Source organism: Mizuhopecten yessoensis, unplaced genomic scaffold (assembly GCF_002113885.1).
Source record: "Mizuhopecten yessoensis strain PY_sf001 unplaced genomic scaffold, ASM211388v2 scaffold1471, whole genome shotgun sequence".
NCBI classification, from domain to species: domain Eukaryota; kingdom Metazoa; phylum Mollusca; class Bivalvia; order Pectinida; family Pectinidae; genus Mizuhopecten; species Mizuhopecten yessoensis.
In genome coordinates this window covers 768,870-795,489 of record NW_018404063.1, presented here as the reverse complement: position 1 = coordinate 795,489, position 26,620 = coordinate 768,870, and the positions used below count along the sequence as shown (strand labels likewise).

Below are 26,620 nucleotides of genomic sequence, written 5' to 3'. Positions count from 1 at the left end.
TTACTGTATACCAGAACATTTTCGTCTCGGCTTAATTTTCTCCCTTTTCGCTCTTTACAATGGGGGGCGTTTTTTTCACGACAAATTTCTGGGATCAATCTAGACTTGATTCACTACCGTTTAAAGGTAGTTTCTCCTACTGCATCGTCGATATCCAGGGGTTACGTTCACTTTCGCTCTCTGCACCCCTGGAATATGTCAAAGAAAAATCGAAGACACGAAGATAGCTGTTTGATTGGTCTCGGGTAAAAAAACACCTGACTAATCGCTAGGCTGATACCTGTCCTTTGAAAAGACGCCCGACTTAAAAGACCGCAAGATTATTTTGATGTTCATCAAAGGATTGAACAAGACCAAGTCTTCTCGTCTCATCAACAAGGTGGCGCGCGCTGAGCCTTCAATTTTCCAGGGGTGCAGAGAGCGAATGTGAGCGTAAACCCTGGATGTCGATGATGTTTAAGAATATGCGATCCTACGAAATGTGTTTGCTTCATTTTTAAATGGGCTGACAACATTAACACTGCATTGGCATCATATTCTATTTATTGTCTGTTACTAGATTTTTTAAATCCTCAAAGTGACTTCATACTTGTCAACTTTGTGAAATTTCTATTGGGGAGATTCTGCATTCTCAAAATTAAAACATAAATGATGTGTGTGTATACACCCCTTCGAGACAGAGCAACCCTTTAAAATGACATATTTGGAGTTGTTCTTTCAAATTCACTGGTTGAAAACACTCAATTTAGGGTCCAATATCGGGAGTTTATTTATTTTAATAGTACAATTAACCCCTTTTCAAGGCTACCCGCTCACCGTTACCTATCCGAGGGGTTTATTCTGCAAAATATCAAATTTTACCAGTTATGAAGTATATGAATTACTAAAAGGTACATCACTCCTTTGAACGCCCTAGCAAATAAAAGTAACAAGAGGCCCAATGGGCCTGAATCGCTCACCTGGTATTAATCTCACTCTTGTAATCTTAAAAGTGAACTAATATACAGCTACAGGCAAAATATCTGTGTTCGATCCATTTGAATCTATTAAATGATTTAAACATATGACGCTTGCGACCTTGAAAGTGTATAGCCTTCCGTCATTTAAAAATTTAAACATATTTGATCCCTGTGACCTTGAATATGAGCAAAGGTCATTCATTTTAACAAACTTGGGAGCCCTTCATCCCAGCATGTTAATGGCCAAATATCATCATCCAAGGCATTTAGGTTATTTAGAAGAAGTTATTTAAAGTTTTTAAACATATTTGACCCCTGTGACCTTGAAAATAGATGAAGGTAATTCATTTGAATAAACTTGGTAGCCCTTCATCCCAGCATGTTACTGGCCAAATGTCATAAGCCTATGCCTCTTGGATATTCAGGAGAAGTTATTTAAAGGTTTTAAAAATATTTGACCCCTGTGACCTTGAAAATAGGTGAAGGTCGTTTGTTTGAACAAACTTGGTAGCCCTTCCTCTGAGCACGATACTGGTCAAATATCATTGTTCTAGGCTTCTTGGGTATTCAGGAGAAGTTGTGTAAAGGTTTTAAACATATTTGACCCATGTGGCCTTGAAAATGGGCGAAGGTCATTTATTTAAACAAACTTGGTAGCCCTCTATTACAGCATGCTACTGGTCAAATAGCATCATCCTAGGCCTCTTGGTTATTGAGAAGAAGTTGTTTTAAAGGTTTTAAACATATTTGACCCTTGAATATAGGTAAAGGTCATTCATTTTAAGAAAACTTAGTAGCCCTTTATCCTAGCATGTTACTGCCGAAATATCATTATCCTAGGCCTCTAAGTTATTCAGTAGAAGTTGTTTAAAGATTTTTTAAGACAACTGACCCCTGTGACCTTGAAAATAGATGAAGGTCATTTATTTGAACAAACTTGGTAGGCCTTCATCCCAGTTTACTTCTGGCCAAATATCATCACCCTAGGCCTTTCGGTTATTAAGAAGAAGTCGTTTAAAGTAAAAAATTGACGCCGGACGGACGGACGACGCACCACGGCATAAGCTCACTTGGCACTTTGTGCCAGGTGAGCTAAAAATTGGATTGGTTTGGTTGTGATTTACGTCATATTGACAGCTATGTTCATTTTACGAAGAACCAGGTATCAGTGGTGGAGGGAAACCGGAGTACTGGATACAAAACACCGACTTCGGAGTAGTACCAGGCCTGGAATCCTACGGCAGAGGGCTAGTGACCAAAGAGGAAGGTAGAAAAAGTACAGGAGTTTTCACTTCTAGACACAAGAGAACACAGGATAATGTAAACTAAGCATTTTAATAAATATGTACATTTGTACAAATCGTATTCATCATCATCATAGCAAACATAGACATTACTATATAAAATGGGAGGGAAAATAATACATGCAAAAGCAACATTTACAAAGAGGTTGGTAAACTGTAACACAGCAAATCAATGGTGTCCATGAAGGAGTCCATGACATTTTAGTGTAAATATGAACTTTGAAATAAGTTTACTTCACTGTCAGTTTCCTTTGAATTGGAAGAGTTCAAATGTGTCTTCAGGGGTGAATGAGTTAAATAGAACTTTCATTATTGACCAATCAGAAAAGGACTTTCTATTCACTGCATTCAAAACCACATATTTTCATTTCAGTTACACTTTTAGTAATGGTTGTTCTAGCACAACTCTGCTTATAAACACAAGGGTATTTATTAACTACTCAATGGTAGAATTGCATTGAACAGCCAATATACAAGAATATGCCGAAAAAGAATACACTATTAATTCATCATCATATTTGATGCCATAACATTTTTGTCACACATGTCATTTTAAAATGCAATAACAAGAGTATTTTTAAAGTTTTCCCACTGAATACTAAGTACACTTCATTTGGTTGGCAGAATGTTCCCCCACAATAAACTCATGAAATATATTTGGTATTCAATGTGAAACTAGGATATCATGGGGAAATTTGTTTCTTATCAATCTATGATGAATATATGTCCATGTTGGATGGTATAGAAGATGGTTTGTACAAGACTTTAATTGTTAACACAGGGGCGCCCCACATATTCCCGACCCCACCATCCATATATGTCTATTATGTATCAAAATACCCATGTACAGATGATGGGATTGGGGATGGGTGCCTCGCCGCTGTGCAACAGATTATTAGAGTACATTGTCTACTGATTGTGCGGTTCAAAATATTATGCTAGATAAAGTGCAATAGGCACCCACCTTTTTGTTGATATATTTCTATGAACAGAAAGAAATAAACTGAAATACATAACACATTGCTGGAAACACTTTGTTTCACCAGACAATGCAAAAGACATAGAACGAATTAATTGCTAAAATCTGGCAGATAATCCAATTCAAACAGTATATATGTACATTGATTTTTGTTTAATAGGAACCTAATGTAATCATCCCAAAATTTTCAAGCAATTCTCTAAGGCATTACATTACTTTGCGACACCTTAACTCATTCACCCCTGAAATTTCATAATGAACTTTTCAAACCTGTGAATCAGAGGAGTTCAAATGTGTCTTCAGGGGTGAATGAGTTAAACTTTAGATACATTGAATAACCTCTGGTGTTCTTGGGATGAAGAGTGTTTCCTATGTTCGTAAAAAAAAAACCACCCCAAAAAAACTAAGATATCAAATATCTCCTTTGATCAGAGCTAAAGTTATCTCCCTTGAGTAACCCAGTATTTAAATATCTTAGTCCTCAGTTCTATTGCTGTTATCATTGCAATGTGTTATCCCCTTAATCAATATATTTTTCCTTTCTCAACTCAGAAGAGTCCAAGATAATAAGTCACTCCAGTGTTGTATCTTCTTACACAGTGTTTATATATGTCGTTGATTATGTTTTCGTCTCTTTACACAGTAACCTCCCTTTTACCCTACATCCAGTAACCTCCCCTTTACTTTCATTCATACCCAGTGATCCCCCCTTTACTGACATGTAACTGTAACACAGTCTGAAGTCCTGGCCTCGGATCCTGGTCTAGCCTAGCTTAATGTTTTACATTCGGAACACTCTTGTTGAATATATTTTGGGTTTATTTCATCTTTATTATTTTTCATAAACGTCCTGCAAGGTATGGTTTTCTTTTCAGAAAAGATTTATCAAGGTTAAAGTCATCATGGAAAAACAATTACCAAAACATAGTTAGTTTTTAGTAAGGGAATCCTTAAGATCTTTGATTGAATTGTAAATCACATTAACCTCGGTGAATGATTTTGTTTCAACTAGATATTTACAGAATAAGATTCATCAGTTTGGATTGAATAATAAAGACTAAGTTTGTTTTAAACACAAACAGGAAGTGAAAAAATATTTTTGCAAGCTTTTAAAAACGTCTGTTTCCTTTGTCAAGCGAAGGGTGCAAATGACCGGTGTCTCGGCTCTTAAGCACTGAAAACAACTTGTTAAGCCTCAGTCGACCGAATCATGTAAAGTCAGCTGTCAAAAATCATGGAGACATTTCGCCCAACTGCACTCTAATACTGCTGGCAGTCAGGGGGACGGGTAGCATGTTTACCCATTCCGCCTCTTATTGCAAAACAAACCTAGTGTTTAACTAAATATGTAGAAAAGTTGAGTTCACAAACAGAACAATGATATACTAGATGTTTCTTATTTAATAAGTACTCAAAATATTTTAAATTCACAATCCCACCTTATCGTGAATTATTACAAAAATAAATGTCATGCCATGTCAAAATGATTTACCTTATTTATCCAGCAATAAGCCCATGCCTGGTAATAAGACCACCCATATCTAATCAGTGATTTTTTTCGCTCAGTTTTACAACTGAATACAGGCCGTTTACCCTTGCCAAAAAGTGCCTTATTTTCCAAAAATGACCAGAGGTATATATTCTCAATTTCAGTACAAATCATGCCATATTTTCAAAATTCATAAAGGAACAGACTGTTGTAAAACTTAGGCAACAAAAACACTGATATTTCAGTTCTATAGAAATACCAATGCAATTTCATTGTAATGTAAAGCCAACCCCCTTGGGCTTATTATTGCAGGATAAATACGGTAGTACCTGCTTCATACACACAGATATTTTATCTCCTTCATATTTTAGACAATGAAAGTTGATCATGTCACCGTTCACCTACATCCAAGCTTTGTTCAAGAATCTTCACCAGAATATAAAACTGCATGTACCACTTCGAAATTGTATTACAATGTTTCTTCCAGTGGACTTATTGTTTTCCTTTTGTATGTACTTCACATTTGAGAATGTTGAATTGATCACATCATCATGCATATTCCGTCTTTGCATATTGCAGAGTTATCTTCTTTTGGGAGCAGGTATTGATTGTTACGTCACTTGTTTGTGAGAGTAACGTCATCAATTTTTGAGAAAACGACGTAATTTTCTCGCACAAACCAATGACGTAACAATCAATCCCTGCTCCCAAGAGAAGATAACTCTGCAATACGCAAAGACGGAATCATAACAGTTGAATTGTTTGTGGTAAATTATCCGTTGTTTCAATTTGATGGCGATGCTTCCCCTTCCATCTCTTCCTCTGTCATTTCCTGTTTTGATCTTTTACCACTATCACGGAAGGATTTCTGTAAGACGTACGCATCGGCTGGCTCGATTCGTTTATAGTAGTTCTTTTTCTCTTCCACAATCTCAAAACCAAATTTCTCATAAAATTTTATGGCAACATCATTGTTCACTTGAACATGACTGAAACACAAATTTTAGATAAAACATCAACAAACAATTTATGATAAAAAAAATCAAAAGTAATTTCAATTTTCTTTAATCTTACTGTCTAATATCTTGGGATGACAAAAGGGTTTTCTGTGTTCGTTAAAAAACCCTAATAAGTCAAATTGACCTGTGGTAAGTGCATAGGTCACTAGTTCACTACCTAAGTTATCTCCCTTACAGATACCAATTCAACTTGGTTTGTTTGTGTTTTACGTCCTATTAACAGCTATGGTCATTTAAGGACGTGCCAGGCTATGATAGTGATCATGAAGGAAAGCCGGAGTTCCCGGAGAAACCCTTCGACCCAAGGCCAGTACCAGCCGACTGCTCCATGTAGGTCTTGAACCCACGACCCAGGCTAGTGGTAGCAGAATGTCAGACGCCACTTGGCCACTTGGGCACCGTGGCACCCCTACCAATTCAAGGGTTTATTTGAACAAAGTAACAGCAGAGACTATACTATTTCATAAGAAAGATGAATGACTATCAATTATGCAGTGAATACACTAGGTTTGGGACGATATATCAATATATCAATACATATTGATTCTTCTGTGTGTGATATACATGTATATATACGTATCCAACTATCCATTCTAGAAGAATTGCATTGTTTATATTGTAATGCTTGAAAAACAGGCTAAGGCCAAAAAATAAGAAGACTTCCTTGTGTTTCAGCTATCATCCTTGAGCTCAGAAAAATAGAGTAGTTAGCTATATATAGGTAGGCAATGTTTTTGTCTTGGAAAACATTTTTACTATGCTTATACTAAAGACGAGGAGTTAATATCACTAAATGCCCTGATTATACTCACAGAAAGACATTGTCGTAATTTCCGTCGGTATTACAGATTTTCAACACATGATTCAGCATGATAGTTCCTGCAAAGAAATGAAATATTACATTTTGATGCGCACATAAAAACGGTATAGCCATCCCAACCTCAATACTCAATCAGTTCCTCTCTCTGCACCCCTGGAATATGTCATAGCAACAGCGAAGGCTCAGTTGCACCACCTTGTGGATGAGACGGGAAGACTAATTTTATCCTTTGATGTACATCAAAAGAATCTCTCGGTTGCCTAACAGTTGCCTTATAGTAAAATTGACAGGCTTTAAAGTCGGGTGTCTCGCTTCTGTGTAATCTTCAAAGGACAGGTATGAGCCTAGCGAGTGGTCCGTTGTTTTTTTTTACCTGAGACCAATCAAACAGCCGTCTTTGTGCCTTCAATTTTGCTATGACATATTCCATGGGTGCAGAGAGTGAAAGTGAGCGTAACCCCTGGATACCGAGGATGGTGATGACAGTATGTAGTTTAAGGTAGCCATGTGTAGCTCCACCATCGAGGAAGCAATCCTTGTATGACATTATAAACCGGTGCATGTGACAAAGTAGACAATTTTGACATTCCTGGGGTGCAGAGAGCAAAACCTCTGGAGTATTGAGGATGTAAGTAGCCATCTCAATTTACAATGTAGCACTTCGTCTCTACTTTTTGATGATCACCATCCACTATTTCAAAGGCTGTATCGTGTTTTACCTAATTAGTAGTGCTGGGTAAAAATTAGGAGTAAAATGGTTTTATACGTTTTTACAACTGCTCTAAATCTCGATAAGGCCAGACAAAAAAATATATACACGTGTTTCATGTAACATGTTGGAAAAATTTAGGGTAGGTAGGTAGGTAACAAGTTTATTCTTAAAAATAATTCTATCTCAGCACCCTTGAACTTTTTCATGTTTTAGACAAACCATGATTGATTAGAGACACTACACAGATGGAGGCATGTTATTCAATGACCCTATCTGTTAGTAGGGCACAAAACCTAATGAAACTAACTTTCATGTTTTCAAATCATTTGATGACATTTCCTTGAACATTTTTATCAACCATTAAATGGTCTTCATGATCTATGTTGATAGGTCATTAATATTGTTAATATAGAATGTAGGACCCAGTAAACCATATTGACTCATTCACACCTGAAATTTCGTAATGAACTATTCCAACCTTTGAATGGGAGGAGTTCAAATGTGTCTGCAGGGGTGAATGAGTTGACGATGGGATAGCCTCTACAACATTGGTACTGTTAATGGGTCAGGATGAAGGAACCAAAGCGGAAGGGATATACGGTAAACCTTCGGTCAGTTCGAACAAAATTAAATAAATATTGAAGAACCTGTTCGGATTATACAAAATTATGCTTCAGAAAATAAGCATGAGTTCGAACTATCGGCAAAAATTTCGGCAAAGTGCAAATGAAGTCACAAACATATACCCGACATATTTTCTTCACCGGAGTAATATGCCTCTATATATCCAATGTAAGGGTGCTACGTAACAACGACGGCCTGGCATAGAACAATGGCACATTTATAAATGGGTAAAATGATAGTATATTATTTAATTCAATGTTAATTGATCATTAAACTTTCTTCATTTCGTGATAATTATGATTGTTATTGCGAAGCAGAGGCCCTTGTGTAGGCCCCGAAACAGTACACGTTTCATTTGTGACACCAAAGTTAAGACTACCTATACTAGCTTGTATCAGAGACCTAAATATTGAGTCTCTGCGTGGTTAGGTTTTATTTGAATCAGAAACTATTGTATATGTTATTTCGTAATGAATGGTCCGTTTAATAAATTGAATAAGTCTACATAACCTGTTGCGTTTACAAGGCGCTACTGTACAGTAAATATAGGTCTATATGTTAGTAAAATTATGTCAGAACATCAACATGTCTGCTTTAAATTATAAGTGATATAGTCCTAATACCTACCAAACTTATTTGACACCTTCAAAATTACCCATCGCTAATTGGGACACCTGTGGATTGTTTGGGCTTTGACATGAATGCTAATCTCGTCACTCACCATCGCTGGGCGGCCGATTCCTACCGCGACATCGTGTCCTGCCCTACCTGGTGTGAGGGCACACGTTTACAGGTAATACCTTGATTGGCAATAATTAAGGGATGTCTGGTCGCAATAAAATAATCATAATGCTTAGTTAACACTGTATTTGACAACACACGGGCGATTTCTTAGCGTACAGCCATACAGCGTGACATCAGTTCGTACTGATCGCATGTTATTTATACATTGTCGGGGCCTAAGTTGAAATTGGCTGTCTCGTGCACGATGTATTTTTCAAACAATGTAAAAAAAATGAATCAACGCTAAAATCTGTGACATATATTTATGGTTTGTCTGTCACAGCTGTACTGCAATGCTCACACATACAACCCATTACCCTTATAGACGTGTCTGTTGATCAAAGCATTTTTCCGGGGCCGATCGCCGCAAGCTTTCAATGGAGTTTGCCGAAAAAAATCTTACTTTACGTTTTCATTTGACAAGTTCGGACTATCCGAAATAGGGTCAATCAGAGTTTGAGCTATCACTAGCTAGAAAATTATTGTTTTAATTGAAAAAAATATGTGTTCGAACTATCCGCCGATTCGAACTGACCGGAGGTTTACCGTATATACGGTGTAGACAATATGAGGTTGTCAAATTTTCGGATCAATCCGCTCCTTTATCAATACACAGAAACTTACACAGAAAATACACAGATCACTTACATTACATATGAAAAAAAATACAGAAATATAATAACAGGATATATAACTAATATCTAAAAGCAATAAACTCCTCTGCTAGCATAAGACAGATCAGAATTTACACTGACCCCATCGTTGACCTATACTGTGTGTGTGTGTACGAACAATGACAAAAAGATTGTAATACATGTATACAGTGAAAACTGAAGCGTGAAGAAAGATGGATCATGCTGAAGCTGGAAAACATATGGCATGGATAATCCTGGAGATTGACCCCTCAAAACTGAAATTGACCCCTCCATGTCCCAATTTTCTTTTTATTGTACATAGAATTATCCCCTCTTAAAATTCCTGAAATTGTCCCACTGCTGTTAAATTCCATGATTTCCCTCGATATGGGTGGTACTAGTGTTCTCACCTATTCCCAGTCTGCGGTATGGAGCCAGGGCGCCAAGGGTCATGATGTACAGCCTCCGCTGACCGTCCGACACGTCCACTCTACAGCATACCGCCCCCACAACGATGTCATTGAAGTACGCTGTAACCAACAAAACAATCCATACATCTCGGAGAATTCTAGTTCAAGCATTGGCTAAGGTTATTAAAGCTTAAATCAGGAATTTTTATACACGTGTTGCTTTACAATTTATGATCAGTTCAAAAAGTAATGTCTGGGACTTCACTTGGTTTGTTTACCCAAATTTCTCAACAGTCGGCGCCTGTAGAAAATTATGAAAATTTTACATTTTTCTTCTTTTTTCACCCATTTCTCCCCTTCTTCAATTTGGTAAAATATTTCAGCCAAAAATATACATAATTTTACCAAAATGAAGAAATTTTCATGATTTCTACAGGAACAAGCCGTTGTGAAATTTGGTTAGAAAAAAAGCACACCATAATTACTGTGTATATGTAAAAGGCCACATTTGGACTGTTTACTCTTGCAAGACATATTTCTAAAATTTGTCATTTTCATTATATAATTACAGGAAATTAAACACTATTTTGAGTTGAAAATTCAGTAAACGACCATATATATACCTAGTTTGGCTAACTCTCCAACTTCTAGGACATCTTTGTAAAACTTGTCATTGTAAGTAACAGGGAAGACCACCTGATTCAGTCTCTTCAGCTGCTTTAAATTGTGCTGAGTGATGTCACCCAATTCTGTTTGTCCCCTGAAATAAAAAAAGAAAGGTGTGTTAGAGGGTGCATTTTGTATAAATATCCCTGTCAACACAATATGGGTATATAGAACTGCTTATACTTACAGTAGAAATGGTCGGTCAGGTTGTTTCGCATTTATACATGTATGGTCAACCAGAATTTATTGACAAAACAACTGTTCATGAAACATAAGTTTTTCATCATTACAAACATTTCAACTGAACTTTATAACTTTAAAAAAAATACATATTCATATAAGGGAGAAACAACCTTGGGCAAATTGGATTTAGTATGAAAGGACTAGTGGTACATGTAAACAGGATTTAGGGTGTTAAAAGACCCGAATCCAAAATGGTACAAGGCGATGTGGTACAAGCTTATATAATATGTGTCAAATCACAAATATGAACACATTTCATTCCTAAAGATCTCACTCAGCACTTCTGAAATTCAGCTATCGACAGCCCGTCTATCAGATTTATACAATGTAGGCTTGTAGCATCTATAATGAGTCGAGTTGGGACATGGCATTAAGCTATATAGTAGTCAAGTGAGAAATGAATTTATTTACATACTAGTATACATATATATAGGTACACAGATTTTTTCAGACATGTATCTGTAAAACTCCCACAATTGCTGTTGCCAGATTTTGGAGATTAATGTTCATATTTTAAATAGCAGATGACAGCAGATGACAGCAGAAAATATAGCATGCAAACCATCAAAATTTTGAAGCCTGCTATTATGGTCAGTTTTGGCAGCTTTCACTTTCCTTCAGGTACATTTATTTCAGTAAAAAAGTGTAAATTTGTTGGTTCTGCCTAATTTCTCTTCATCATTATTGCAGAGATTGACAACAAATTTATTTTCACTTGGCAAAAACACAATGACATCAACAGACTTGCGTTATGTGTTAATGTCAGGGCACAGAAACAGGTCTCCAAACGATGCTGAAACCCCTCTGTACCAAACAAGAGCTGTTGGAGAACAGTATAGCTCGCCTATTGGTGATTTATGTTGTAAAATTGCAAATATCAATAGAAACCAATGTACAGTAAAACCTCAATATAATGCCCGTCATTTCATTTGCCACCTCACTTACCGCCAACATATTTTCAGTTATTTTTTTAATTCAGAATTCCTTATACGTTAATTCCCTCAATTTATCGCCAAACCAGCTTGATTTGAACACATAATTTCTATCTCTAGTGGGTCAATTTCCGTCCTTGATACTCCAGGGGTTAGCACAACTTATATGCTCTATGCATCCCTGAAATATGTCGTGACAAAATTGAAGGCTCATTGTGCGCCCCTTTTTGGTGGCGACAAGAAGACCAGTTTGATCCTTTGATGTAGCTGATGTACTGTACATCAAAGGAATCTCGCGATCACAAAACAGTAAAATTGACATGTATCAGTCTAGCGATTGGTCAGGTTTTTTAACCAGTGACCAATGAAGTAACTACTAGTGCTAGGAATCGGTCCGATTTTGAAGATCGATTATCGGACATTCAAGATCGATTATCGGACATTCAAGATCGATCGGTAATCGATTATCGGTTGAAATCAACGACAAAAGAATACGTTTAATAAATTGACATTTTGACCAATCATTAAAAAATATCTATATAACTGCATGTTATTTTTCTAATAACTTTATCTAAGAGACGTTCATATGATGAGAAAAGGTACATTTACTTCAGAAATTGACAATGACCGGTAGATTACCGTTCGAGAAGTGAACATATACCTTTTCCTATCTCCTGCAGACAAGTCATTCTGATAGCGATCGATCCTAACACAAACAAACCAGGGTATGCATTTTGGGTTAAATACATCTTGATATGACATTAATATTGTTAATCAAATCAACCCATTTGAAATTGAGTCAAACTGAGTTAGTACTGTAAAGTTTATGTCCCACCATCCTTTCGCTGTAAAAAAAAGTGTTTTTATTCTGGAGGGCGCCATTTGCTGTACTTACGAATTTCGTCAGTTATATAAATTTAGCCGTACCTACAAAACACTCCACTGACCTTGATTACGTAATTACGCTATATAGCTACCACCCTTGAATGCCGGTATGATTCAAGCGAGAATCAACAAGAACGGCACCGGGTGAAAGCACGGACTTAGAAGCAGGGATTGGTGAAACACCTCTTTCATTTCGCGTATGTATTGTCCACATCTTGTATTTGTGCACCGAACTGTGGCGGCCTGTGACCTCACGCCGGAGCCAATTTACATGTACTGCGCTTGCGTGCTATCTCACAGACCGATTTACGGTATCGATAACCACGTTGTTTACCTAGGTGACGAGAGACCGATTTATAATGTGACACTGATTTGACAGGCAAGTAACACAGTGTAATCATCGTGGCTTAAACTTTAGAAAATGGATACATACATGTGATGATGTCGCAAACTATGTCAAGCAGCTACATCATTGTCAAATATGACTAACATTAAGTCTTGTGATAGTTATTTAGATTCAGACTTTTTAATGAAAGAATATATATATACAGATTATGAAAATGAAACTTAAGATTTCATAGGTGATAAGAGACATTCTATATTCTACAAAACTTAAAAATTAAAATTATCGAGCGACCAAAATTGAGATCTTTCGAGTGCATACACAGCACGGTAGAAGCACAGGGGTTTGTTACAAATGTCTAATACACATGTACATGTGCTATACTGATATAGGTCACAGCACATGTAAACTTTCCCAAAAAATGAACAAAATAGTTCATCCAGATTTTGAATTTCATTTCAACATGTATCAATTCAGCACTTGGTAAATATTTAATGACTATTGAGAAATTTTTGATCTTTGATTCTGCAAAAGGACAGGTCTATTTGATATGTTTAATGTCTAATGACCAAANCCCCCCCCAACCAATCATTTTTCTGGTCCGTGAAACTAAATAACAAGTCTGAAGTATTCTAGTAATTAGGATCCAGCTGTATGATTTAAATTTATATTTTTTATTTTATCTTTTTCAGCTAACCAAAATATAACTTGCTGTTCAAGGGACAGCTCCACCACCAGTGTTCCTGTTGACAGCACCACTAGCTCTGTTGTAGTACTGTACATGTACCAAGCCCACTTGTTAACGCTATTATGTTGTCAGCAACAATTTTCAGTGTCATTTAATTCATCAATTTATTCCTAAAAAAAGACGATCTTCATCAACTTCTTGGGACAAAGTGCTTATGTTTTTTTTTATACATTAATCCAGAGAACTTTTCTTTGGTAGCTTTTTATTTTGTGTTTTTCAAGACAATTTTTCTTGAACTGATTAAGATGTGTCCGCTGTGAAAGAAAGAGAACAATTATTAAAGAAGCTATACATCTATACTAATTAGTTTGAATAAGCCCTGAGTTAAAAACAAAGTATTAAGACTTGTATACAGATTAAAGTTTGCGGTTCACATACCTTTGGTATGTAATTGATTATTATCTTTCAAAATTGATTTCTTGTCAGTTTTGTTACTCAACTACAGAATATATGTATTGTTATCATTACTAATTATGTGAGAAAGTTGGAACATGTTTCAAATAAATCACATTTAGATAGCGCGAAACAGCCTAGGGCGAACAGGATTTCGGGCGAAACAACCCGGAACCGTGTAAACTGGAGTACCGAGGACGGTCAATTTCAAGAGTGAACCACAAGAATGTGTAAGAAAACCCCAGGGCTAGCTCTGCAGGAAGCGAACAGTCGACAGACCTATAAAATCTGAACCACGCATCTAGATCTGTAAGTTTTGGCTGAGTCTAAGATAACAAAATAAAACTGATAATTTGAGCAGAAGCGTAGTGTTGCATTGCAAAGGACCTGTAACGATACGGAGACGCATTTAATATTTAATAAGACTCTTAGAGCAGATCACGGCCCGCAGATCAAGGGAGTGAACACCGCCTGTGGTCTATCGGAGTGCCCTGGGCCACCAGAAACTGTTCACATTCCTCGTTTCTTGACAAATCTGAGTGGCAATGTAAACAGATTAAAATGGACTTCATTCATGTATAAAATGAAAGTTAAACACGCATATATAATAATATCATATGTATACCTTGTCATCTTTTCTGTTAGGGCATGTGCTCTTGGATCCCGCTTAAAAACCGGAAGTCAAATAGTGACAAATAAAAATCTTGTAATGCGCAAGTGCGGAAGTTTATCGATCATCACATGATAATATTTCCGAAAACCTGACAAGATGGTAAGGATATCTTTTTGTTGTTTTTACTGCTTTATAGATATTTATTGTGCATAATTTTTCCCGGAGTTGTTGATATATATCCCGTTTTCATTTGGCACTTACTATTTGATCATTTCATTTTGAAGAAGAGATTAAAATTGATTGGGAGAAAGGACCCGGACACCGGTATCTGTCGACTCGTACACGTTGACCTTAGTGGAGGATAGCTGTCATATAATGTCACTAAATCCGGGTAGCGTCTTTCGATAAATTTATTAAACGAACTCGAAGCGGGCTGCAAGTCACATTCATTCTGTGGATATTTAATTTCCACCTGAGTTAAGCAATTCAGAATAGTCATGAGCCAAATGTCACCAGATCATGTGATTTTTGCAGACGAAAATAGAATTTGCTTCATTATAACAAATCTTTATAAATCTAGTATTTATTGAAAACGGACATATCCCTTTCTTATGTGACACTGATCATGACTACTTATAAATAAATGGAGAAATCACGCTGCCAATGTGCCATCAATTTATTTTTCCTGGTTTTATTTTATAAGTAAGCATTTATAAACAGTACTTCCAAAAATACAAAGTTAGCTGGTTCAAATACATAATGATAAATGAACATATGTGTAAATACTAATGCTTGTATCCAACATTCATGTACAGTGAATGTGTATTATTCATAAAAGTTAAGAACAAAATATATAAACTACTGGATAAAACAAGCATTGCAACCAAAATCAACTGACTCTGCCAAATAGGTAGTTCTATTATAGTCATGGATATTGATAATCCTGGTGAAGGGGGCCATTGACCCCTCAAAACTGAAATTGACCCTTCCATGTTCCTATTTTCTTTTAATATTACAAAGAATGACCCCTCTTAATTTTTATATTTACTAAAAATTGATGAAATGGCCCAGGATTATACCTGATAGTAAATATGTATAAATAGGAAATGACATGTGAGATTTAGAGGTTTAGAGGTGCATATATACGATTCCATTACCTGATGGTCAGGGCGAGTAAATTGAGTATATAGGTTGGGTTATAGTTACCAGGTACATATATGTATAGTAGAATTTTTGAAATATGTCTGCAGACTCGTACATCATATAGGAAACTCTGTAAAAGATGTGGATTAATTAGGTTGCCTTACAAGCGTCAGCTTGTCACAGAACCTGGGTTGTGTTTGAAAAAAGGGGGGAATAGTGTAAAATATGTGGATTAATTAGGTTGCCTTACAAGCGTCAACGGTAGAGCATGAGGCTGGAGAGCCAAGGGTCGCGGGTTCGAGCCCCAGCGATGGCGCTATCTTTATCACTATTCCTCATCCTATTACAACTGTGTACTATTCCATATGTTTGAATACTTAACCATCCCAACAGACTTCTTTTTCTATTACAAACCTAAAAATGTAGTACTAACTAGATGCAATCACATAACTTTAGAAAAAAGCATAAATGTGAGCTAAAAATATGGGCATGCATGGCAATGCAATCATTTATCATATCAAGAGACTAGAACTGGTTACAGAATCCACAGAGGAACAGAATATTTCCATTATAATTTGTACATTCACTCTGCTGAAATGTCTTTCCTCATTTCTATCATCTTTATACTACTCCCTGAAACCGCCATGAATTTCTTTCTTTCGATCTTCACGAAAAAAATACCTATTGCCATTCAGAAATTTATTTATCATAAATATTTTTCTGAAAATTGGCAATTATAATCATTTACAGAATGCTTATATGTATGTGGCTGCGTTGCACCATTTTGTTGTTTTGAATCATCTTTTCAGGGCGAAAAGACGAGAATTAACAAATCTTGGTTCTCGTTCTTTCTTCTTTTTGCCCGAAAAAGATGAGTAAAGAAGAATTAGGCAGACAGCTGTTTCTGTGTAAAAGATGTGCATTGATAACCTAGCCTTACAAGCGTCAACTGTAGGGAATTTCCCGAGCTGGAGAGCCAAGGGTCGTGGGTTCGAGCCCCAGTTAAATAGAAATAAACAAAAATATTACAAGCACCACAATTTTTTTTTTTGCATGATCATTTACTTGGGACGTACCCACTAAAAGTTTTTTTGAAAACCCTACCTATATCACTACAGATGTTCCAATAATAATACATGTAGATAACATATAAACATGTAGGCACTTTTCCAAATGTTTGTGGTGTAATATAAAATACTATCCTAGACTACACCCACATCCTGTTTGAAAAGTTCAAAAAGATTGACAGGCTATTGGTGAAGTTTCGTGTTTTGAATCTAAACTTTTAACTTTTCGGTAAAAAAATATTACTACACTGTACAGGTATGTATGTGTATTATTTATTTTTCAGACTCCCCCGCCCTCCTCCCCCGCCCTCCTCCCCCGCGCCATCGTGACACACACACACACACTTTTTAGTTCTGTTAAATGGGACCATTTTCAATTGAATAGACCTCCTTTTCCTAAATTTGTCCTGATAAAATCCCAAAATGCACACCATAGAAATCCCCTGGTATGGGTATATCTAGGACATAACTAGGTCAGCTTTATCAGGTTGGGGCTGGCACAATGTTTAGGTGGGTAGCAACCCAGAAATTTACACTGCTACTCAACCCAGCGTCAGGGACTTATAACATAAGTCAGTGTTGGATGACCTTCTGCATACTTATGTATCACCAGTATGAAATAAAGGATTATTAGGCTGTAGATAGGCCGGTCAGAAATATAAATTGGATACTTTGAATTCTCTGTCCCCATTTATGAAACTGAATCTATAAATTTTTATTTAATATATAGTACCTGTTCTGAATGTTGGCTGGTCAGAATATATAGAATAAAATTGTATTTTTTTTTTTAGAACTTTCAATCCATACATAATACTACCATACTTACCTTACGACCTTATTTGTAATTGCGAATTTGAATTGGAAACAGTTTTGATATAAATATAATTATTCTTTCTATCATAGGATTACCTTCAACACAGATTCCCATGCATCTGTTCTAATGGGTTTATTTCTGCCTAAATTTTACTGTATGAATTTGGAAAAATCTCAAATTATTTTTGTTAAAATTTGTAAGATATTTTCTTTCCTTTTTCTCATTCTGGGAAAGTATTACATATACGCACCGTTTTGCTTGGGACTGTATATATAATATCAGTGCATAGATATATTGTGTAATGTGACTTGTTTTGACGTTGTAAAGTAATACATGTGACAATGTATTCCTGACATCGCAGACTTCCACACTATACATTATGATGTCACTTTGGGAGATAATATGTAGTGGGCATTAGGGTTGATAGTGAAACATACAGGTGTGCATTTTTTTCTCAATTTTTAGAGGGGTGTAACTATACATATATTTTCCGGTAATACATGTTTGATTTTGAAACTGTTCAAACATGTATGTAAAATATAAAGCATGTGTAATAACTTGAGTATTTTTTTTATTTAAATTATCATATATGGATGATGCATACCTGCTGAAGACTGTAAAATGGTTATGAATATTGATCCAAATTTCCAAAAATAAAAATATCACAGTGTAACCTAATTTGTATGCATATATATACATATATTTCTACAACTCCCTGATCGAGATACATAAATTTGTGTTTAATGTTGGGCCAGACTTTATTTACATTATCATACAAAATTATGTTCCTACAAGTAAATAGTTAGTAGTTATAAGTATTACATGACATGGGAGACTGGGTTTATTGCAGGAATTCATTTAGCTTTTAAAAAGAAACACTTTTTATTTTCGTGAAAATGGCGAACTACTCTCGCAGAATATTAACTTGAGTTGGACTTAGCAGCCTATTCGTCATTATAAACACATTTTCCTAAAAAAAAAAAATCAGTGTTATGTATCGTTGTTGGATAAGAATTAGAAAAGCTCCTTACTCAGATTCATGATAAGAACTCTGGAATTTGGATAAACTGACATCAAAATAATTTAAATCTTGTTAGTGGTATGCATGGGGATCCTTAATGTATATACATAATGTATAAGAAATTGTACGCCATTGGTTGTGGTACTGGTATGTACGTTATACTTAACCCAACTGCGAGTACAAGGATGGCTGCCTATACCAATATGGTCACCGAGCACAACTAAGTGGCTATATATGGAGATCCTTGGGGTTTTGGGTAACGTACATATTTACAATGTACCCTAAATGGAAAGTTTGTTGAATAATTTTTCTAAACCTTGTTTTCTATCTTTGTAGGCTGGAGCTTACGAGAGAGCAAAGAAATTGCCGAAAATTGCCGATGTTGAGAAGGAGTCTCTATTCGGATATGTATTTGCTGTTTCTGGACCTGGTATGTAGGTCACCTATAGCTACTTATATTACTTTAACCCCTGAAGTTTCATAATGAACTATTCCAACCTTTGAATTGGAAGAGTTCAAATGTGTCTACAGGGGTGAATGAGTTAAGTAATGCTGTGCCGAATAGTAATTAAATGCAACTGCATATAATATATCAGCTAAACATAAAGCAACCATGAAGAGGTTTTTCATAAAAGAAATTGTTTAGGAGAAATTTACACAAAATGTTTTGTAACTATTCATTGTTTTGTGTAAATTGATACGCACATGTGAATGTATTATACTATACCAGTTATTGTTGAAGCTTTTTCCTGTTATGCAATTTAATATCTGAATATTATTTTCAAAACACTAGTGTTGAGAAGTCCTACTACTTGGAGAACATACTGTATACAGTGAAATTTTTGCTGCAGCAAAATGTTCACCATTTTTGCCCTCTGTAATCAGGGCAAACTTATATTTATCATTACAGCGAACATTTGTAAACAACATATGATATACATAGTAATGAAATTTGAAGTGCATATTTTTTTAACCTGGCTAAAATGGATTTTACTAACTGTCGAAGGGCGAAGTTTTGACTGGGCGAAACTTTCCAGGTATATAATTGTGACTGAATTCTCCTATTGTGACAGAGATCAACAGGAAAAGCACACAAGTTAATGACTCAAATGTCTGTCTTGAAATTCATTGGTATATTTGGCAATTCAGACAAACATTGAGACAAAGTAATAGTTTATCCATGATTTGTGATCACCAGCTATTGTTTGCATGTAACCATTGTTTGGTCCACTTTCAGTAATACATGTAGCACTCATAGTCAATATGAATGCAGCCTGGAAGTGAAAATGCCATGAAGCTCGCTGTTAGTGCTTCATGTTGAGTTTGTCATTTCCAGTTGTCATTGGAATTCATATTGACCGGTTTCCTCCCACACTAAGACACCCCCCTTGGGCTTACATCCAGGCCAACAAGAGTGATTAATATAAGTTGAAATAACTTGCTTCATAATTGTTGTAAAATAAATAAAGTTTAAAAAAAAAAAAAAAAAGATATTGACCATGACTGCTAATTAACTGAAATTAGTTCAAAAATCAACTTCACCATTTTCAAAATGTTTTAATATCATAGAAAATCAAAATTTATCATTTAATTCAATAGAAGGTTATGTCAGTATCCTGCATGCTTGTTTTATGAACAGAATAGCCATCTTCCATCGAGGGCCCTTGTATATCAAGTGTTACAATAATGATGCCAACAAGTGAGCTTTGGCATTCATAGCTTAAACTATTCTTGTACATCTACAAGTTTCATTTTCAAATGTAACAGGAAAGATTATACATTTTGAATGTACCTTTGCGGTGCAAAAAGCTACAGAAAGTGCCCCCCTCCTAAAAGAATCAATTCTTTAACAGCAAACATGAAGAATACAGTATGTAACATATTGCTATTTATATGCATCATTATAAGAATAGGACCTAATCATGAACTAAAACCAGATTTCGTAAATACAAGTGTGCTTTTTCAGTGGTGACCGCTCAGAACATGGCAGGAGCTGCTATGTACGAGTTGGTGCGTGTCGGCCATGACGAGCTTGTGGGAGAGATCATCCGATTGGAGGGTGACATGGCAACTATCCAGGTGTACGAGGAAACTTGTATCCTTTGTTGATTTTCACCCTTGAAGAAGACAAGGAACCCAAAATATTGGGACTCGAGGTGGCAATGGTTTTATCATTTCTTACTGCCAAATTAAAAAATGAAATCGAGTTGGATTGCATTTCTTGTCCATATGATCAAATTATCTTTTTTTTTTCTTATTGAAATATTGATTGTTGTTTATCAAATCCAGTATATTTAATAACAAAAAAAAATGAAATTAAAATCTAAAATTTCAGGTTTGGAAATAAAAAATGAATGTCTAAAGAGAAGAATAAAATATTTGTAAATTTTCATTCTCAAATACATATGTATTACATTTTGAACATTTGCATGTTTGATTCATCAAGTTATTTGTGGCTTAGCCCTTTGGTGAAATTATGCTTTGATGAGAAGTTGTTTTTTATAAATCTGAACCTGTTGTACAATTTTGAAAATCTAGGTTATAATTCCCGTTTTACCCCGTTAGAATCAGAGCTGACTGCAGAGGAAATGTAAGGATTCCAATAGTCAGAATAAAATCTGTAAATCTGTGTATGATGACTAAATCAATTTAAAATGGTAGATAGAATTTTGCAGTGTAACATTGACCTTAGCTAGTACATAGCTGGAGTAACAGTGGGTGATCCCGTACTCCGGACCGGTAAGCCTCTGTCCGTGGAGTTAGGACCCGGAATAATGGCTAGTATCTTTGATGGTAAGTGTCAATCATACCTCACCTGTTATATTTTATATTCATTTTGACAAGGGTTGCGCTGTCGATACAAGTATCGTCTTTACACCCTGAGAATATATATGCCATGAGTACTCATGACCAAATAGAAAGCATTCTGTCAGCTTCTTGAATGGTTTTAGGTATGAAAATCCGACTGCTCGCTAGACTGATATATGTCCTTTGATGATTACAGAGGGGCAACAGCCTTCTTGATCCTTGTCAATTTTACCGTTAATGCCACCGCAGGATTCTTTTGAAGTACATCAAGTTTGCAAGGCGGCCCATATAGAGCCTTTAATTTTGTCAGGAGGGGTGTAGGGAATCTGATATGTGTGAAGAGCAGAACCGTTGGATTTTGAAGATGCCAGCTAGAGTATCTTCACTCCAGATATTACTCAGAAATTGCCAAATTTATCCAGTTTATACAGTTTAGAGGGAGGTAACTCACAATATGGTTGGAATGCAATGTTCATTGCTTTTCAAAGACATGTACAACTGGCAGAAATTTCAAAACTTAGCCAGTGTGTAGATCTACCGGTCAAAGGGAGATTTTTATAGGTATTTAAAGACCACTGGCATTACAATGTATAGAGTTGTTCAATGGGAAGTAACTCATAAAAATTTCTCTTACCCTGGACAAGTGTATCCGCACTTTTACCGGTTTGAGATTTTCTTGTCTCGCCCTAGGGTTGAGACGGGGGGATTCCCTATTCATAACAATGGTATGAGTTCACTTCAACAATACAATGCGTCACCTCAACAATCCATCAACGTCACGTCACGTCAACCCTGAATTTAGCATGTAACGTTATCATTACATTGTGTATATGATACACAATGGGAGAACAGGGTAACAGGAAAAGAACCATTCACCCCCTTGTGGGTGAGATAGGGGAATCTCAACCCTCGGGGAAAGATTCTTAAGTTGCCAAACACTCGGCTATCTCACCCCCAAAGGGATGAGAAATTCTGTTAGTTCTCAATAGGTATTCAAACACCACTGACAGGGAATTCAAAATTTATCCAGTGTGTGGATCTACTGATCAAAGGGAGATAAGTGATATGTTTTCATTGCAATTTTTATAGGTATTCAAAGACCGTTGGCAGAGATTTCAAAACTGACGCAGAGTATCTATATCCCTAAGGGAGTCAACACCCCTGCCTTGGACAGGAATCTCAAATGGGAGTTTGAACCATTTGGAAATATCAGGGTAAGTCCATAATTTTTACTTTACCGGTGCGCACTGTACATGTACAGGCAGGGCTGAAATTGGTTGGTATTATAGTGCACCTGGAATACAAACCATAACGCTGTTACTCCAGCTTCTGCCCTCTGATTTTTAGACGTAGGATGACAGGTGCTTTTCACCTTCCTACATGCTGTACTGATCCTAATAAGTGTCCTGGGTATTTCTAAACATTTTCCTCAGTTTGGTAGGACCCCTGCAGGTAGGGCATAAAAATTGTACCTGCTGCCCTCATTGCATGATCGTAAGAGGCGACTAAATTGGGGATCCATATCTTTTCTCTTTTTTCTAAATAACTTTCTTCTTCCTAATGTCTCCCTTGACAATGCTTCACTTTTGGCCTTTCGTTGAGCGTTCACCCCTGTGAGGAAGGCTTTGGGTTCTGTCCCCTGGCCGAAACATACCAGAGTCTGTAAAAATGATAGTTTTTAATCCTGCTTAACGCTCAGCAATTTAGGAGTGGGACGACTGGTTCACCCGTTGTCAGTATAATGTGACCGGGTAGGGTGTCCTGCTGGGTGTCTTCTGCAATATGTTTCAGTCTGGTAGCACTATAAAGTCGGCATCAGTTCCGCGCTATCACAAGGAGACAAACATGAACATATTGCAGCCTCCCAAAACACACACGCATACACTACACACATGCATCTTGCACACAGGGGAGGCTGTCCTTAAATGACCATAGCTGTTGATAGGATGTTAAACAATACTAAACCAACCCTCAGGCTGGTAAGTATGGGTTGTGAAAAGACTCGTGTAGCACAACCAGTCATTGAAACGTCACATATAAACACTTACTGGTTGTGGTATATGAATCTTTTCATAAGTGCCATGGGTGCTTAGCAATAAGGTTTAAGTGTACTTATAATAAGCAGCAAATTATTATAGATTATATGTGATAATTTTACTGAAATAATGTGTTTTCTATTGTGAATCCATAGTCTTTTTTAATTAGCTAAAAAATTTGGATTCAAGAATTTTGCAGTTTAATTAGTGAAGTAATCATAATTACGGAGAAGATTCTAGGGTGTATGGTTGCGGGATTGACGCTGATTTTTAAGTATTAAGAACCTAGTGCTGTAATATCAGTATTTAAAGACATTTTATCTGCAATCAAATTTAAAGGCCATCATTGGAAAATGTACATCGCATAGGGGAATAGTCGAAAATACATTTGATTGCTATTTATATTTGTGTATTAGATCTAGGCCTGTGATAATTGTTTCATGCAGCGATAAACCCTTGTTGCTTGTTTAATGATGTACATACTCAGTATTTCAGTAACTGAAATGTAAGTAAGTTGGGCCCATATTCACATTTGATTGGCCCCTTTTCTGAATGGCAGTGAAGGAGTTGTCCCCCTATTTTGAAATTCCTAGAATCATCACTGGGATTATTTTGAATTGAGGTAAAAGTCAAAGATAATAAACTGGAATGCAAGGTATGAATTTGAATCACCTGGGCCCGTATTCATTAATCTGTTATCATGCTCAAGCCCCGATTTTGTTTTCAAGCCTAATTTTTTTGTTTCCGTTATAAATTGATGAGAAATTTCTTATTTTGTCAATAACCTGGGAAAAGACTTTTAAGCCATAACCATTTTCAATGTTTCAATTTGACTTTTTGGTCGTTAGACATGACTTATGCGAGGTTACACGATAATTGGTTTGAGCACAGAATCCATACTTGAGCATGAGAATGGTTTCATGAATACTGGCCCTGACTTTTGTGTCACCTGCGAAGCTAAGTTGTTGTAAAGGAATCACTCCTTTTGGCCGTGTCAAATGGTTTCCAATTGACAATGCTTTAAGTTATCCTTTAATTTTCATGAAACTTTCTGGAGTACCTAAACCTTATATGTACAAGTTCTAAAATTGTAATCTTTACATCAGTGTTTTTGTGTCGTCAGGTGGGCAGTCACATGACCGGAGGAGATATTTACGGTGTAGTGTACGAGAACATCCTAATCAAACACAAGATCATGCTGCCTCCCAAATCCAAGGGCACCGTCACCTGGGTTGCTGACCCTGGCACGTATGATGTCAATGTAAGTCATATCCAGGCAGGGATCAATCTAGGTTTTAGGGGAAACTACCCCTTTTTCAGATTTGTGGGAAATAAAAAATTTGATACAAGGCTCTAGCGTCATGAAGGTAAAAGATAAATGTTTTGTCCGACATACATGTGTGCGGTATATTTCAATTTATAAACAATTTTAAGCTTGAAATTGTAGCATTTTTGTTTAAATTATGTGAAGAAAATGTATATATGCAGTATTATACATTTTAACTGTTGAACGTTAAAGAAAACATAAGTAAGGGAAATATTTTGAAGAAAAAACACTCTTTTCTTGTTGAAATATGGGAATTTTGAAGCACATAGATGAGGAATTTCAAAGAACAGGGTAATTTTGTTCTGATTGGGAAACTACCCATAAATGGTAGTGAATCAAGTCTAGATTGATCCCTGTCAGTAAATGTAGTCTTAAGATTGCATCAAATTGCACTCGCGGAATAAAATATAAGCACTTGTTTTCTAATATAATTGTAAATTTCAGGTTCCACTAGGCAAAAAAAACTGTTCCTACTTGGCCAAAAAAAAAAATTGGGCCTCTTGTTTGAGCGTAACTAGCTTTGAAGTTATAAAATAAACAATGTTTTCTTAGTGTTTATCCAGTTCATTTTTGATAGAGTTTCAAATGTTAGCACATACATGTTGGACATTTTCCGTTAAGTTATTCCACATATTTGCAGTTCTTAGTAAAAACTGTTTTTCCTTTTCATAATTGAATTGTACCCTGTTGGGGATATATTTCAAAGAAGTTCCACTGTTTTTGGATTAATTTGAAACATCTTTCCATAACTTCAAAAACCAGTAAAATCCCGGTCGTATTTTCCATAGATCCATTTATAAAGTTCTATCATATCTCCTCGCTGTCGCCTATATGATAGCATTGGTAAATTATTATGTTTGGCTGTTATCGTTATTATACAAATAAATGATTGGAAAAATTGCAGCTGATACATATTACCACCTTACTGAATTACTACTGACCTGTCCGGTTTCCATATAATTGCAGGACGTCGTCTTGGAGACCGAGTTTGACGGAAAGAAAAACAAATACACTATGTTACAAGTCTGGCCTGTACGTCAGATGCGTCCAGTCACGGAGAAACTTGCTGGAAACCATCCTCTGCTGACCGGTCAACGTGTCCTTGATGCTCTCTTCCCGTATGTCAACCACCTAGGGTTTCCCAGGGAGTTCCTCATTCTATTTTTAGATTTTTGTCTCGATGCCATGAAATGGAAGCGAAACATAGGTGTTGCTTTTCTGGCGATGGCGGCGTCGGTGTCAACATTAAGTTTTTAGTTCACCTGAGACAAAGTCTCAAGTGACCTATTGCGATCGCCTTTTGTCCGTCGTCGTCCGTCGTCCGTCGTCCGTCGTGCGTCATGCGTCGTGCGTCCGTAAACAATTTACATTTTCGACTTCTTCTCCAAAACCCCTGAACCAATTTCAATGAAATTTTGCAGGGACCTTCCATGGACAAATGTCAACAAAAATTGTTGCCGGTTTAGTCCTAAGCCCCCAGGGGCCTGAGGGGCGGGGCCAAAAAGGGTCAAATTGACTAAAATTTCAAAAATCTTCTCCTCCAAAACCCCTGAACCAATTTCAATGAAATTTTGCAGCGACCTTCCATGGACAAAGGTCAACAAAAAAGTTGCCGGTTTAGTCCTAAGCCCCCAGGGGCCTGAGGGGCGGGGCCAAAAAGGGTCAAATTGACTAAAATTTCAAAAATCTTCTCCTCCAAAACCCCTGAACCAATTTCAATGAAATTTTGCAGCGACCTTCCATGGACAAAGGTCAACAAAAAAGTTGCCGGTTTAGTCCTAAGCCCCCAGGGGCCTGAGGGGCGGGGCCAAAAAGGGTCAAATTGACTAAAATTTCAAAAATCTTCT

The 26,620-nt window shown here is 36.4% G+C and overlaps 2 protein-coding genes across 2 annotated transcripts in view; one reads left to right on the top strand and one right to left on the bottom strand.

Moving 5' to 3' along the window:
* Nucleotides 1-5,400: 5,400 nt before the first annotated feature.
* On the bottom strand, nt 5,401-14,653 carry LOC110462991 (N-alpha-acetyltransferase 50-like). Its single transcript, XM_021517297.1, has 5 exons — nt 14,570-14,653; nt 10,358-10,494; nt 9,735-9,854; nt 6,563-6,629; nt 5,401-5,720 (listed from the first exon to the last, which is right to left on the bottom strand). Exons 1-5 carry the CDS (start codon nt 14,575-14,577, stop codon nt 5,516-5,518), a joined length of 537 nt encoding a protein of 178 aa, XP_021372972.1. The 5' UTR covers nt 14,578-14,653; the 3' UTR covers nt 5,401-5,515.
* Nucleotides 14,654-14,656: 3 nt separating this feature from the next.
* Nucleotides 14,657-26,620, top strand: part of LOC110462983 (V-type proton ATPase catalytic subunit A) — a 26,857-nt gene continuing 14,893 nt past the window's right edge. Inside the window, exons 1-7 of the mRNA XM_021517288.1 lie at nt 14,657-14,716; nt 18,939-19,032; nt 20,569-20,697; nt 21,306-21,395; nt 22,500-22,624; nt 24,570-24,707; nt 25,740-25,891. Coding sequence (XP_021372963.1) covers nt 14,714-14,716; nt 18,939-19,032; nt 20,569-20,697; nt 21,306-21,395; nt 22,500-22,624; nt 24,570-24,707; nt 25,740-25,891 — 731 coding nt within the window. The 5' untranslated portion in view covers nt 14,657-14,713. The remainder of the gene's footprint in view (nt 14,717-18,938; nt 19,033-20,568; nt 20,698-21,305; nt 21,396-22,499; nt 22,625-24,569; nt 24,708-25,739; nt 25,892-26,620) is intronic.